Source organism: Panulirus ornatus, chromosome 53 (assembly GCF_036320965.1).
Source record: "Panulirus ornatus isolate Po-2019 chromosome 53, ASM3632096v1, whole genome shotgun sequence".
In the NCBI taxonomy this organism is placed as follows: Eukaryota; Metazoa; Arthropoda; class Malacostraca; order Decapoda; family Palinuridae; genus Panulirus; species Panulirus ornatus.
The window spans coordinates 8318201-8335348 of record NC_092276.1 but is presented as its reverse complement, the minus strand read 5'-3'; the positions used below and the strand labels follow the sequence as shown (position 1 = coordinate 8335348).

The window sequence follows — 17148 nt, the reverse complement described above, 5'->3', positions numbered from 1 at the left end:
TGAGGGACAAGTCAATTGGGAGGTAAGTTTGAATGGAGAAACACTAGAGGAAGTGAAGTGTTTTAGATATCTGGGAGTGGATTTGGCAGCGGATGGAACCATGGAAGCCGAAGTGAATCATAGGGTGGGGGAGGGGGGCAAAAATTCTGGGAGCCTTGAAGAATGTGTGGAAGTCGAGAACATTATCTTGGAAAGCAAAAATGGGTATGTTTGTAGGAATAGTGGTTCCAACAATGTTGTATGGTTGCGAGGCGTGGGCTATGGATAGAGTTGCGCGCAGGAGGGTGGATGTGCTGGAAATGAGATGTTTGAGGACAATATGTGTTGTGAGGTGGTTTGATTGAGTAAGTAATGATAGGGTAAGAGAGATGTGTGGTAATAATAAGAGTGTGGTTGAGAGAGCAGAAGAAAGTGTTTTGAAATGGTTTGGTCGCATGGACAGAATGAGTGAGGAAAGATTGACCAAGAGGATATATGTGTCAGAGGTGGAGGGAACGAGGAGAAGTGGGAGACCAAATTGGAGGTGGAAAGATGGAGTGAAAAAGATTTTGAGTGATCGGGGCCTGAACATGCAGGAGGGTGAAAGGCAGTGCAAGGAATAGAGTGAATTGGAACCACTATTTCTTCGAGCATACCCATTTTTGCTCTCCAAGATAACATTCTCTCCTTCCACACATTCTTCATCAGTCTCAGAACCTTCACCCCCTCCCCCACCCTGTGACTCACTTCTGTCTCCATGGTTCCATCTGCTGCTAAGTCTACTCCCAGATATCTAAAACACTTCACTTCCTCCAATTTTTTTCCATTAAAACTTACATTCCAATTAACTCGTCTCTCAACCCTACTGAACCTAACAACCTTGCTCTTATTCACATCTACTCTCAACTTTCTCCTTTCACACACTTTTCCAAACTCAGTCACCAACTACTGCAGTGTCACACAAATCAGCCACTAGAGCTGTATCATCAGTGAACAACTGACTCACTTCCCAGGCCATCTCATCCCCAACTGACTGCATACTTGCCCCTCTTTCCAAAACTCTTGCATTCATCTCCCTAACCACCCCATTCACAGACAAATTAAACAACCATGGGGACATCACACACCCCTGCCACAGACCGACGTTCACTGGGAACCAATCACTCTCCTCTCTTCCTACTCGTACACATGCCTTACATCCTTGGGAAAAACTTTCCACTGCTTCTAGCAACTTACCTCCCACACCATATACTCTTAAAACCTTCCACAAAGCATCTCTATCCACCCTATCATATGCCTTCTCCAGATCCATAAATGCTACATACAAATCCATCTGTTTTTCTAAGTATTTCTCACATACATTCTTCAAAGCAAACCCCTGATCCACACATCCTCTATCACTTCTGAAACCACACTGCTCTTCCCCAGTCTGATGCTCTGCACATAATTTCACCCTCTCAATCAATACCCTTCAGTATACTTTCCAAAGAACATTCAACAAACTTCCACCTCTGTAGTCTGAACACTCACCTTTATCCCCTCTGCCATAGTAGAATGGCACTCTGCATGCATTCAGCCAATTCTCAGGCACTTCACCATGGTCCATACATACATCGAATATCCTTGCCAACCAATCAACAACACAGTCACCCACTTTCTTTATAAATTACACTGCAATACCATCCGAATCCACCACCTTGACGGATTTCATCTTCCCAAGGTTTTCACTAGCACTTCTCTCTTTACCAAACCATTCTCCCAGACCCTCTCACTTCGTGCACCACCCCGACCAAAACATCCTATATCTGCGACTCTATCATTGAACACATTCAACAAACCTTCAAAATACTCACTCCATCACTACCTGTTATTACCTCCCCACTTGCCCCCTTCATCAATGTTCCCATTTGTTCTCTTGTATTACACATGTTATTTACCTCCTTCCAAAACATCTTTTTATTTTCCCTAAAATTTAATGATACTCTCTCACCCCAACTCTCATTTGTCCTCTTTTTCAACCCTTGCACCATCCTCTTGACCTCCTGCTGCTTTCTTTTATACATCTTCCTGTCATTTGTGATACTTCACAGCAAGTATCATCCAAACGCATCTCTTTTCTACCCAAGTAGCTGTCTTTTCTTTCTGCCTCATCCACACATGGACTACTGGCATTCTTTTCACAAACATACAATCTCTCCTTGCCATACATAACACTTGACAACACTAAATTCACACAACTCATTTGGTGAGCATTATGTGCTAGCCCTGCCTTTTGGCAAATTGGTACGAGCAGTAGACAGAACAATTTGGCAGAAGCATTAGGTATAAACATCAGGTATTAGTAGTAAGAAGGAGCATTAGGTAGAAGTAGTCAGTAGGAACATTAGGTAGGAGCCTCTGCAAACACTGCACTAAAGCTGCCCCCTGTCAGTGGCCTGCTAAGAGTGAGCCACTAAAGGCTAAGAGGTGGTACTGGAGTTCACTGGTTATGGAGACTCTATTGCCATGGCCACCCCCTTGAAGGAATTCCAGTTGGAACAAGAATCAGATATATAAATATATAGACAGACAGATAACCTATGAATTAAAACCTGGTCCATTTGTATGGCAGCCAGATAGCCTTACACCCACACAACGATGAGCTTCAAACAGCATTTCGTCCACAACCATTTGCTGATTTTTATACGATGTTTGAAAAATAATCTCTATCCTTAAAGAATGAGATAAACAATAAGAAAATAATTAATCCTTGTACAATCCACATATAAGCTGTGACGTTACTGCTGTCAGACATAAGAATGGCCAGTCACCACCACATTTTAACTTTTTTTTTCTATCTTTAATACCAATGGAATGATTATCATTTTGTAATCAAACTATCATACTCAATACAATCTATGAATATATTCTATCAATAAAAATCACAGATATAGTATGCCCTATATATCAGCAGAGAATGGGAGGGTGGCAACAGTGACACAAACTGTGTGACACCTCTCTATTTCATTTCTGAAGGACAGTTGAGAGCAGCTATGACCTGAAGGCATTTGGCACCCATACGTATCCCTTCCCTCACCCAAGAACTTAGTCTTGCAACTGTAAAGGAAAATCTATAAGCATACAAGTGGAGTGGTTACCAGACAACCATACAAGTACATTGTGAGAGGTTAGAGGGTTAAAACAAGAGAATGCCAGTCGGTTTTACTGTATTCATACAGTATAACTGTAGGATATACTGAATATTGAGGCACTGCATTTATCTCTTAATAAGCACTTACCTCCACAATTATCAATCTGGCCTTCTTAGTGTAAATGTAATGTTTAAATACTATTTTCAGAAAAGCAAATAAGAGTTATAAGCTGTTTTTGCATTATTTAAATAATGACCTCAAGTTATATCAAGCAACAATTCACTTTTCTAAATATAGAAACTCTACCACTGATTTAGTATCTACAAGGAAATACTTCAAATGGCTTACAGTAATTTTTAGAAAAAATGAAGATATCAAAACTTTTTAAAAATTACCCATTACACAGTAGTATAATTTTCCACATAAGGATAAATTAGTGAATGAAATTTCTAAGGAAGTCAACACCGTATATAATTTTTAGGATAACCAGTGAAACTTGGGATTAAACATTACCAGAATTCTGATTACGTAAGCTTCTAATGCTTTCAAAAGTCTACATTATGTTAGAGGATAAAACTCACACTAGGCCAAACAAGAATGTAAGCAGAACACAAGTCATTAGTCTAAACCCAATCAATACATTTTTTTAGATAGTAAAAGCAAAGCACAGTAATAATCTTGACAGGGTGCTGACTCACATATCCTCAACCTGCATCTTGTTGACTAAGTAGAGAGGCTCTTACTTGAAGGCTAGCAACTTCTTCTCTACTGCAAGAACAAAATTCAAGATACATATAAAGCCCTCAATTCTCAGGACAATATCTTTTGTGAACAGCAAATAACATACAAGGGGCACTAAGCATAGCATGCTGATGTACAACTGCCATATATAATAAAGTTGCCTAAAACTCATTTTGAACATAAAAGCTGTGTATAATCAGTACATTTTAGCACATCAAATATTGATTAATCTTGAATTAACATATGATATGAGGATCAATTTCCAGCTGAAACCTGGACATGTTCATGATCAATTATTCTTTCTGTTTGTGGACATGACAGTCCATAACTAAATTTTACTTCTAGAATCAAGCACTCCCCTAAAGACCATAATTTTCTATCATCTGTATAACAGCAAGAGAACAGCTATCTTGTATCATTTTAATGAAGCTTCATCTCTGCAGTTTATCAGTTACAGAAGATTCAAAACAAAAATTCCAAACTCCCTAACAAGCTTAAGAACAAAATTAAAGACATACTAGTCATTAGTCAATCTATCTACCTAGCCACTTTAGATGCACAATATCCACTACACATACATGCAATGGGTGAACAATAAATACCTTTTCCAACCATCTTGATCATATAGTGCATTACATAAGCATCCACATTAACATTACATTTATATATACAGATATACATTCCCTCATGCTGTCCTTCCAATCTAACTAAATGTCTCCATCTAACTTCAGCAACTATTTTCACAAGACATCTCTTTCACTGCTGTTTGCACCACACACAGCTCTTCCAGCTGACTGCTTTACATGTCAAACAATGTTTTAATTGATCCTTCCCAGATTTGAATTTCCTGCTTAAATTTGACTCCACCAGTGATCAAAAGACATACATCATTACCAGCTTTCTGCCTCAACTCACAAAACCTCCATACTCCTCAGTTACCTAAAGATCATCATGGGGGAAGAATTGGCATTGACATCGAACGTCAAAATTATCTGATGCAACACCTAAATGTCCACTTTTAAGTACACTATAGAAGGTGCCTGACAGATCAGTAATGAAGAGGAACACTTCCATATATCATATATTTCAAGTGAAGAAGAATAAGCAGAGAAATATGTGTTGGTATAGGGCAGAGCATCTATAACCCTGAGTGGTGACATGCAACAAAAGTGAGAGGCATGATGTATGGATCAGCTCAGGCCACTACCCAGTGGCTACGCACATGAAGGTCATTTCTTATGATGGACGTGATTTTGAATTAATGTGATAACAGTGTCTGTGGTGTAGCAGAAGACAGTGGTTTGAAAGGTAAGGTAGTACAGAAATGTGATATTTTCATGAGTTTTTAACATTGTTAAAGGTAAGTTAGTAGAGAAATGTGATATTTTCAGGAGTTTTTAACACTGTTAAAGACACATACACATCTGTATATTTACTTGTGGACATAACGAAAGTTCTGTCTGGGTAAATAACGCATGTATAATGTGTAGAGAGCAAAACCAGAATATTTCCAGGCATCTTTAAACAAAAAATTTACATATTTGTCTCCTGCCCTCCCCATGCAACTGAGAACCCTATCAGACCAACAATCAAGTATGTTCAGTTTACATAAAAAAAAAATTTTAATTTAGCCATGCACCAAAAAATAAATAATTTCTATTTCATACTGGCATTAAATCTACTAATTTAGCTGTGTATCTAATTTTTTTTTCCTTACTGTATTAGTTTTAATTCCACTTCATGTGCATATGGTGAATGACATGCTTATCCATAAATGGTAGCCTTTTGGTTCACTTACACCCATCCTCAACTTGTACTCAGTTTTTATGAAAAAGTACACTATGTCTTCCACAATGATATCAGGATTTTTTTATTTTTCATTGCTTATATGAAGTTGAGTCTCCAAGTGATATTATCTTCATTCACACTATCTGCATACACAAAATGCCTGTATTGCACACAATAAATAATCATGCTTTTAACACCCTCATTTGGAATACTTCTAGCCAATGACAATCTAATCACTACATGTGTACAACACTTTCAAGGTTTATGTCTTAACCTTTAAATCAACCATACTAACACAGATCAGAAATCTATCAACTGTCATACATCCTACATGGCCATGCCATCTTAAGAGGCTTTAATCCATGTCCTTCTTAAGATATTCCCACAACACAAACCTTTTTCATCTTTCTTATGATTTTTCTTCACATCACAAACATTTCTCATCTTCATTTTCTATCTAATCTCCTAAATGCCAGCAATATCATAAATTGGCAGGTTATCCATTCTTACCATTTCTTTCTTTTTTGTCCCTTCATGAACCTAGGAAAAAAGTTCCATGTCCATCCATTTGAGCTGGAATATGCAGTTGAATAATCTAGTTTCCTTGTACAGCTTACATCAACACTGTTCCCCTTTAAACATAAATCACAAATGATGACATTTAAAAAACTGAATAATTTCATATTTGTAAATAATGAGTTCTTACTTAAAAAATTCAAGTGTGACAGATTCAGAGTGACTTTATAGTTTCATATGCACAATATAAAATGGTAATACAGATAATTTCTAAAGAAACTGAAAAACTCCTAGGTAGTGAACCCATGAGAGAAACTTAGCATTGGATAATATGAATGGACAAATGGAAGAGATAAGGGGAGTGGGGGAGGAATGGGATGTATTTAAGGAAGCAGTGATGGCTTGTGCAAAAGATGCTTGTGGCATGAGAAGCGTGGGAGGTGGGTTGATTAGAAAGGGTAGTGAGTGGTGGGATGAAGAAGTAAGATTATTAGTGAAAGAGAAGAGAGAGGCATTTGGACGATTTTTGCAGGAAAAAAATGCAAATGAGTGGGAGATTTATAAAAGAAAGAGACAGGAGGTCAAGAGAAGGGTGCAAGAGGTAAAAAAGAGGGCAAATGAGAGTTGGGGTAAGAGAGTATCATTAAATTTTAGGGAGAATAAAAAGTGAGCAAAGTGAGAGGGTTAGGGAAAATGATTTGGTAAACAGAGAAGAGGTAGTAAAAGCTTTGCGGAAGATGAAAGCCGGCAAGGCAGCAGGTTTGGATGGTATTGCAGTGGAATTTATTAAAAAGGGGGATGACTGTATTGTTGACTGGTTGGTAAGGTTATTTAATGTATGTATGACTCATGGTGAGGTGCCTGAGGATTGGCGGATTGCGTGCATAGTGCCATTGTACAAAGGCAAAGGGGATAAGAGTGAGTGCTCAAATTACAGAGGTATAAGTTTGTTGAGTATTCCTGGTAAATTATATAGGAGGGTATTGATTGAGAGGGTGAAGGCTTGTACAGAGCATCAGATTGGGGAAGAGCAGTGTGGTTTCAAAAGTGGTAGAGGATGTGTGGATCAGGTGTTTGCTTTGAAGAATGTATGTGAGAAATACTTAGAAAAGCAAATGGATTTGTATGTAGCATTTATGGATCTGGAGAAGGCATATGACAAGAGTGGATAGAGATGCTCTGTGGAAGGTATTAAGAATATATGGTGTGGGAAGCAAGTTGTTAGAAGCAGTGAAAAGTCTTTATCGAGGTTGTAAGGCATGTGTACGTGTAGGAAGAGAGGAAAGTGATTCAGTGAATGTAGGTTTGCGGCAGGGGTGTGTGATGTCTCCGTGGTTGTTTAATTTGTTTATGGATGGGGTTGTTCGGGAGGTGAATGCAAGAGTTTTGGAAAGAGGGGCAAGTATGGAGTCTGCTGTGGATGAGAGAGCTTGGGAAGTGAGTCAGTTGTTGTTCGCTGATGATACAGCACTGGTGGCTGATTCTTGTGAGAAACTGCAGAAGCTGGTGACTGAGTTTGGAACAGTGTGTGAAAGAAGAAAGTTAAAAGTAAATGTGAATAAGAGCAAGGTTATTAGGTACAGTAGGGTTGAGGGTCAAGTCAATTGGAAGGTAAGTTTGAATGGAGAAAAACTGGAGGAAGTAAAGTGTTTTAGATATCTGGGAGTGGATCTGACAGCGGATGGAACCACGGAAGCGGAAGTGAATCATAGGGTGGGGGAGGGGGCGAAAATCCTGGGAGCCTTGAAGAATGTGTGGAAGTTGAGAACATTATCTCGGAAAGCAAAAATGGCTATGTTTGAAGGAATAGTGGTTCCAACAATGTTGTATGGTTGCGAGGCGTGGGCTATGGATAGTTGTGCAAAGGAGGGTGGATGTGCTGGAAATGAGATGTTTGAGGACAATGTGTGGTGTGAGGTGGTTTGATTGAGTAAGTAATGTAAGGGTAAGAGAGATGTGTGGAAATAAAAAGTGCGTGGCTGAGAGAGCAGAAGAGAGTGTTTTGAAATGGTTTGGGCACATGGAGAGAATGAGTGAGGAAAGATTGACCAAGAGAATATATGTGTCGGAGGTGAAGGGAACGAGGAGAAGTGGGAGACCAAATTGGAGGTGGAAACATGGAGTGAAAAAGATTTTGAGTGATCGGGGCCTGAACATGCAGGAGGGTGAAAGGCGGGCGAGGAATAGAGTGAATTGGATCGATGTGGTATACCGGGGTTGACGTGCTGTCAGTGGATTGAATCAGGGCATGTGAAGCGTCTGGGGTAAACCATGGAAAGTTGTGTGGGGCCTTAATGTGGAAAGGGAGCTGTGGTTTTAGGCATTATTGCATGACAGCTAGAGACAGTGTGAACGAATGGGGCCTTTGTTGTCTTTTCCTAGCACTACCTCGCACACATGAGGGGGGAGGGGGACGGTATTCCATGTGTGGTGAGGTGGCGATGGGAATGAATAAAGGCAGACAGTGTGAATTGTGTGCATGGGTATATATGTATGTGTCTGTGTGTGTATATATATGTGTACATTGAGATATATAGGTATGTATATTTGCGTGTGTGGACGCGTACGTATATACATGTGTGTGGGGGTGGGTTGGGCCATTTCTTTCGTCTGTTTCCTTGCGCTACCTCACAAACGCGGGAGAAAGCGACAAAAAAAAAAAAAAAGTATTCTGGAAGGAGGTAAATAAAGTGCGTAAGACAAGGGAGCAAATGGAAACTTCAGTGAAGGGGGCTAATGGGGAGGCGATAACAAGTAGTGGTGATGTGAGAAGGAGATGGAGTGAGTATTTTGAAGATCTGTTGAATGTGTTTGATGATAGAGTGGCAGATATAGGGTGTTTTGGTCGAGGTGGTGTGCAAAGTGAAAGGGTTAGGGAAAATGATTTGGTAAACAGAGAAGTAGTAGTAAAAGCTGTGCAGAAGATGAAAGCCTGCAAGGCAGCAGGTTTGGATGGTATTGCAGTGGAATTTATTAAAAAAGGGGGTGACTGTATTGTTCACTGGTTGGTAAGGTTATTCAATGTATGTATAATTCATGGCGAGGTGCCTGAGGATTGGTGGAATGCGTGCATAGTGCCATTGTATAAAGGCAAAGGGGATAAGAGTGAGTGCTCAAATTACAGAGGTATAAGTTTGTTGAGTATTCCTGGTAAATTATATGGGAGGGTATTGATTGAGAGGGTGAAGGCATGTACAGAGCATCAGATTGGGGAAGAGCAGTGTGGTTTCAGAAGTGGTAGAGGATGTGTGGAACAGGTGTTTGCTTTGATGAATGTACGTGAGAAATACTTATAAAAGCAAATGGATTTGTATGTAGCATTTATGGATCTGGAGAAGGCATATGATAGAGTTCATAGAGATGCACTGTGGAAGGTACTAAGAATATATGATGAGGGAGGCAAGTTGTTAGAAGCAGTGAAAAGTTTTTATTGAGGATGTAAGGCATGTGTACGTGTAGGAAGAGAGGAAAGTGATTGGTTCTCAGTGAAAGTAGGTTTGGGGCAGGGGTGTGTGATGTCTCCATGGTTGTTTAATTTGTTTATGGATGGGGTTGTTAGGGAGGTGAATGCAAGAGTTTTGGAAAGAGGAGCAAGTATGCAGTCTGTTGGGGATGAGAGAGCTTGGGAAGTGAGTCAGTTGTTCGCTGATGATACAGCGCTGGTGGCTGATTCATGTGAGAAACTGCAGAAGCTGGTGACTGAGTTTGGTAAAGTGTGTGAAAGAAGAAAGTTAAGAGTAAATGTGAATAAGAGCAAGGTTATTAGGTACAGTAGGGTTGAGGGTCAAGTCAATTGGGAGGTAAGTTTGAATGGAGAAAAACTGGAGGAAGTAAAGTGTTTTAGATATCTGGGAGTGGATCTGGCAGCGGATGGAACCATGGAAGCGGAAGTGAATCATACGGTGGGGGAGGGGGCAAAAATCCTGGGAGCCTTGAAGAATGTGTGGAAGTCGAGAACATTATCTCGGAAAGCAAAAATGGCTATGTTTGAAGGAATAGTGGTTCCAGCAATGTTGTATGGTTGCGAGGCGTGGGCTATGAATAGAATTGTGCGCAGGAGGGTGGATGTGCTGGAAATGAGATGTTTGAGGACAATATGTGGTGTGAAGTGGTTTGATCAAGTAAGTAATGTAAGGGTAAGAGAGATGTGTGGAAATAAGAAGAGAGTGGTTGAGAGAGCAGAAGAGGGTGTTTTGAAATGGTTTGGGCACATGGAGAGAATGAGTGAGGAAAGATTGACCAAGAGGATATATGTGTCGGAGGTGGAGGGAACGAGGAGAAGTGGGAGACCAAATTGGAGGTAGAAAGATGGAGTGAAAAAGATTTTGAGTGATCGGGGCCTGAACACGCAGGAGGGTGAAAGGCGGGCAAGGAATAGAGTGAATTGGATCGATGTGGTATACCGGGTCAACGTGCTGTCAATGGATTGAATCAGGGCATGTAAAGCGTCTGGAGTAAACCATGGAAAGTTCTGTGGGGCCTGGATGTGGAAAGGGAGCTGTGGTTTCGGGCATTATTGCATGACAGCTAGAGACTGAGTGTGAACGAATGGAGCCTTTGTTGTCTTTTCCTAGCGCTACCTCACACACACGAGGGGGGAGGGGGATGTTATTCCATGTGTGGCGAGGTGGCAATGGGAATGAATAAGGCAGACAGTGTGAATTGTGTGCATGTGTATATATGTATATGTCTGTGTGTGTATATATATGTATACATTGAGATGTATGGGTATGTATATTTGCGTGTGGGGACATGTATGTATATACATGTGTATGGGGGTGGGTTGGGCCATTTCTTTCGTCTGTTTCCTTGCGCTACCTCACAAACGCGGGAGACAGCGACAAAGCAAAATAAAAAAAAATAAAAAAAAAAATGGAAGATGAGCAAAGTAGATGTCTGAGGCAGGTATAGGATCCTAGATGAAAATAAGGGTGAAATCACGATACAGAGCTATAACCAAGTGCATCAGAACACCGTATAAATGAGGTACTACCAATCAAAACATCGAAACCAGGCAATTCATTCCAACCATTAGTTTATATCTGTCCTGGAATAAGTTGAAGTTTGGTGATATAGAAGGAGAGATAAGGGAGAGATCAGTACAGGGCAGAAGAGTCATTATGTCCCTTAATAGAATAATGAAGGGTAAAGGTGTAAGTATGGAAGTGAAGAGAGGACCTACGCAGCCGAAACATGGATGTGGAATGAGGCACAGAGGTCAAGAACACAGGCTGTGGAAATGAGCTATCTGAGAAAAGCATGTAGTGTGACTAGATAGAATGAAGAAAGAAATGAAAGGGTGTATGAGAGATGTGGTATGGCATGGAATGCAATAAGAGTGCAATGTGAAATGGTAGAATGGGTGAAACTTAATACTTTGAAGCGGTTTCGGCATGTGGAAAGAATGCAAGACTGGGAGTTTACAAGGAGAGTTTATGATAGTACAATCAAAGGGGTTGGTGTGAGTGGAAGACCACCTGTGACACAAGCAAATAGAGTGGAGGAATACTGGAAGGAGAGAAACAGAGGAAGAAATCATGGAATAGTGTATGCGAGGGAGCCATACAAAGACAGGGAAAAGTGGAGATTCTTTTGCAGTGGCCACCTGTTGAAAGGAGTTCCCAGAGGGAACAGGCATCAGAGATATAAATAGATAGATAGGAAAAAAGCTACCAGAAGCAGAGAAGATTTTATCGAGAATATGTACAATAGGAAGTGAATGTTTCCAAGTAAAGGTTCATCTGCAACAGGAGGTGTGAGATGTCACAATGGTTGTTTAATTTGTCTATGGATGGGGTGGTGAGGGATTTAAAATCAAGTCTTAGAGAGAGGAGCTAATATATAGTATGTAGGAGATGAAGGGCCCTTGGTAGTGAGTCAGTTGTACATAGTCATACTTGCTGCCTTCAACCATTCCCTTCGACACCCTGCCAAACATGAGATGGCACCCTCATCTCCCCGCACACGCGTGAGGTAGCACCAGGAAAAGACAACAAAGGCCACATTCGTTCACATTCAGTCTCTAGCTGTAATGTGTAATGCACCAAAAACCACAGCTCCCTTTCCACCTTCCAGGCCCCACAAAACTTTCCATGGTTTACCCCAGACGCTTCACATGCCCTGGTTCAATCCACTGACAGCACTTAGACCCCAGTATACCACAAAGTTCCAATTCACTCTATTCCTTGCAAACCTTAAATCCTCCTGTATGTTCAGGCCCCAATCACTCAAAATCTTTTCCACTCCATCCTTCCACCTCCAATTTGGTCTCCCACTTCTCCTCGTTCCCTCCACCTCTGACACATATATTCTCTTTGTCAATCCTTCCTCACTCATTCTCTCCATGTGACCAAACTATTTCAAAACACCCTCCTCTGCTCTCTCAACCACACTCTTTTTATTATCACACATCCCTCAAACCCTTTCATTACTTACTCGATCAAACTACCTCACACCACGTATTGTCCTCAAACATATCATTTCCAACATATCCACCTTCCACCGCACAATCCTATCTATACCCCATGCCTCACAACCATACAACATTGCTGGAACCACTATTCCTTCAAACATACCCATTTTTGCTTTCCAAGATAACATTCTCGCCTTCCACACATTCTTCAACGCTCTCAGAACCTTCGCCCCCTTCCCCACCCTGTGACTCACTTCCGCCTCCATGGTTCCATCCGCTGCTAAATCCACTCCCAGATATCTAAAACACTTCACTTCCTCCAGTTTTTCTCCATTAAACTTACCTCCCAATTAACTTGTCCCTCAACCCTACTGAACCTAATAACCTTGCTCTTATTCACATTTACTCAGCTTTCCTCTTTCACACACTTTACCAAACTCATTCACCAACTTCTGAAGTTTCTCACCCCAATCAGCCACCAGCACTGTATCATCAGCAAACAACTGACTCACTTCCCAAGCCCTCTCATCCACAACAGACTACATGCTTGCCACTCTCACCAAAACTCTTCCATTCACCTCCCTAACAACCCCATCCATAAACAAATCAAACAACCATGGAGACATCACGCACCCCTACCGCAAACCAACATTCACTGGGAACCAATCACTTTCCTCTCTTCCTACTCGTACATATGCCTTACATCCTTGGTAAAAACTTTTCACTGCTTCTCGCAACTTACCTCCCACACCATATACTCTTAATAACTTCCACAAAGCATCTCTACCAACTCTATCATATGCCTTCTCTAGATCCATAAATGCTACATACAAATTCATCTTTTTTTCTAAGCATTTCTCACATACATTCTTCAAAGCAAACATCTGATCCATCCATCCTCTAACACTTCTGAAATCACACTGCTCTTCCCCAATCTGATGTTCTGTACATGCCTTTGCCCTCTCAGTCAATACCCTTCCATATAATTTCCCAGAAATACTCAACAAACTTAAGCCTCTGTAATTTGAGCACTCACCTTTATCCCCTTTGCCTTTGTACAATGGCACTATGCATGTATTCTGTCAATCCTCAGGCACTTCACCATGAACTATACATAAACTGAATATCCTTACCAACTATTCAACAACACAGTCACCCCTTTTTCAAATAATTCCACTGCAATAACATCTAAACCCACTGTCTTGCGGGCTTTCATCTTACTCAAAGCTTTCAGTACCTCTTCTCTGTTTACCAAACCATTCTCCCTGACCCTCTCATTTCACACACCACCTCGACCAAAACACCCTATATCTGCCACTCTATCATTAAAAACATTCAACAAACCTTCAAAATACTCACTCCATCTCCTCATTTCACAAATACTTGTTATTACCTCCCCATTTGCCCCCTTCATCAATGTTCCCATTTGTTCTCTTGTCTTACGCACTTTATCTACCTCCTTCCAAAACACCTTTTTATTCTCCCTAAATTTTAATGATACTCTTACCCAAACTCTCATTTGCCCTCTTTTTCACCTCTTGCAACTTTCTCTTGACCTCCTGTTTTCTTTCATACATTTCCCAGTCATTTGCACTACTTCCCAGCAAAAATCATCCAAACGCCTCTCTCTTCCCTCTCACTAACAATCTTACTTCTCCATCCCACCACTCACTACCCTTTCTAATCTGCCCATCTCCCACCCTTCTCATGCCACAAGCCTCTTTTGTGCAAGCCCTCAATGCTTCCCTAAATACATCCCATTCCTTTCCCACTCCCCTTACGTCATTTGCTCTCACCTTTTTCCATTCTGCACTCAATCTCTCCCGGTACTTCCTCACACAAGTCTCCTTTCCAAGCTCACTTACTCTCATCACCCCAACATTCTCTCCCCTCTTCTGAAAACCTCAACAAATCTTCACCTTCATCTCCACAAGATAATGATCAGACATCCCTTCATTTGCCCCTCTCAGCACAGTAACATCCAAAGGTCTCTCTTTCATGCACCAATCAATTAAGATGTAATCCAATAATGCTCTCTGGCCATCTCTCCTACTTACATACATATACTTATGTATATCTCTCTTTTCAAACCAGGTACTCCCAGTCACCAGTCCTTTTTCAGCACAAAATCCTACAAGCTCTTCACCATTTCCAACACTGAACACCCCATGTACACCAATTATACCCTCAACTGCCACATTACTCACCTTTGCATTCAAATCAACAATCACTATAACCCAGTCTTGTGCAACAAAGCTGCTAACACAGTGACTCAGCTGCTTCCAAAACACTTGCCTCTCATGATCTTTCTTCTTATGACCAGGTGAAGAGGCACCAATAATAACCCATCTCTCTCCATCCACTTTCAGGTTTACCCATATCAATCTACAGTTTACTTTCTTGCACTCTATATATATATTAATTTCATTTATTTTATTTTATTTTGCTTTGTCGCTGTCTCCCGCGTTTGCGAGGTAGCGCAAGGAAACAGACGAAAGAAATGGCCCAACCCACCCCCATACACAATGTATACACACACACGTCCACACACGCAAATATACATACCTATACATCTCAATGTACACATTTATATACATACACAGACACATACATATATACCCATGCACACAATTCACACTGTCTGCCCCCATTCACTCCCATCGCCACCTCGCCACACATGGAATACCATCCCCCTCCCCCCTCATGTGTGCAAGGTAGCACTAGGAAAAGACAACAAAGGCCCCATTCGTTCACACTCAGTCTCTAACTGCCACGCAATAATGCCCGAAACCACAGCTCCCTTTCCACATCCAGGCCCCACACAACTTTCCATGGTTTACCCCAGACGCTTCACATGCCCTGACTCAATCCACTGACAGCACGTCAACCCCGGTATACCACATCGATCCAATTCACTCTATTCCTTGCCCGCCTTTCACCCTCCTGCATGTTCAGGCCCCGATCACACAAAATCTTTTTCACTCCATCTTTCCACCGCCAATTTGGTCTCCCACTTCTCCTCGTTCCCTCCACCTCCGACACATATATCCTCTTGGTCAATCTTTCCTCACTCATTCTCTCCATGTGCCCAAACCATTTCAAAACACCCTCTTCTGCTCTCTCAACCACGCTCTTTTTATTTCCACACATCTCTCTTACCCTTATGTTACTTACTCGATCAAACCACCTCACACCACACACTGTCCTCAAACATCTCATTTCCAGCACATCCACCCTCCTGCGCACAACTCGATCCATAGCCCACGCCTCGCAACCATACAACATTGTTGGAACCACTATTCCTTCAAACATACCCATTTTTGCTTTCCGAGATAATGTTCTCAACTTCCACACATTCTTCAAGGCTCCCAGGATTTTCGCCCCCTCCCCCACCCTATGATTCACTTCTGCTTCCATGGTTCCATCCGCTGCCAGATCCACTCCCAGATATCTAAAACACTTTACTTCCTCCAGTTTTTCTCCATTCAAACTTACCTCCCAATTGACTTGACCCTCAACCCTACTGTACCTAATAACCTTGCTCTTATTCACATTTACTCTTAACTTTCTTCTTTCACACACTTTACCAAACTCAGTCACCAGCTTCTGCAGTTTCTCACATGAATCAGCCACCAGCGCTGTATCATCAGCGAACAACAACTGACTCACTTCCCAAGCTCTCTCATCCACAAGAGACTTCATACTTGCCCCTCTTTCCAAAACTCTTGCATTCACCTCCCTAACAACCCCATCCATAAACAAATTAAACAACCATGGAGACATCACACACCCCTGCCCCAAACCTACATTCACTGAGAACCAATCACTTTCCTCTCTTCCTACACGTACACATGCCTTACATCCTCGATAAAAACTTTTCACTGCTTCTAACAACTTGCCTCCCACACCATATATTCTTAATACCTTCCACAGAGCATCTCTATCAACTCTATCATATGCCTTCTCCAGATCCATAAATGCTACATACAAATCCATTTCCTTTTCTAAGTATTTCTCACATACATTCTTCAAAGCAAACACCTGATCCACACATCCTCTAACACTTCTGAAACCACACTGCTCTTCCCCAATCTGATGCTCTGTACATGCCTTCACCCTCTCAATCAATACCCTCCCATATAATTTACCAGGAATACTCAACAAACTTATACCTCTGTAATTTGAGCACTCACTCTTATCCCCTTTGCCTTTGTACAATGGCACTATGCACGCATTCCACCAATCCTCAGGCACCTCACCATGAGTCATACACACATTAAATAACCTTACCAACCAGTCAATAATACAGTCACCCCCTTTTTTAATAAATTCCACTGCAATACCATCCAAACCTGCTTACCGGCTTTCATCTTCCGCAAAGCTTTTACTACCTCTTCTCTGTTTACCAAATCATTTTCCCTAACTCTCTCACTTTGCACACCACCTCGACCAAAACACCCTATATCTGCCACTCTATCATCAAACACATTCAAAAACCTTCAAAATACTCACTCCATCTCTTTCTCACATCACCACTACTTGTTATCACCTCCCCATTTGCGCCCTTCACTGAAGTTCCCA

At 41.3% G+C, this 17148-nt stretch overlaps 1 protein-coding gene across 6 annotated transcripts in view; it reads right to left on the bottom strand.

Annotated features, from left to right (window-relative positions):
* The window catches only part of atl (atlastin GTPase), a 281407-nt gene that overhangs the window by 247948 nt on the left and 16311 nt on the right, over positions 1–17148 (bottom strand). For 3 of the 6 annotated variants that reach the window (XM_071692540.1, XM_071692543.1, XM_071692544.1), the window contains exon 2: positions 3809–3878. The exons of 2 other annotated variants lie outside the window; for them this stretch is intronic. In XM_071692540.1, coding sequence (XP_071548641.1) covers positions 3809–3825 — 17 coding nt within the window. In that variant the 5' untranslated portion in view covers positions 3826–3878. Of the gene's footprint in view, positions 1–3808; positions 3879–6149; positions 6266–17148 lie in introns of those variants that run through there. One more of the 6 variants, XM_071692542.1, reaches the window with a different exon arrangement.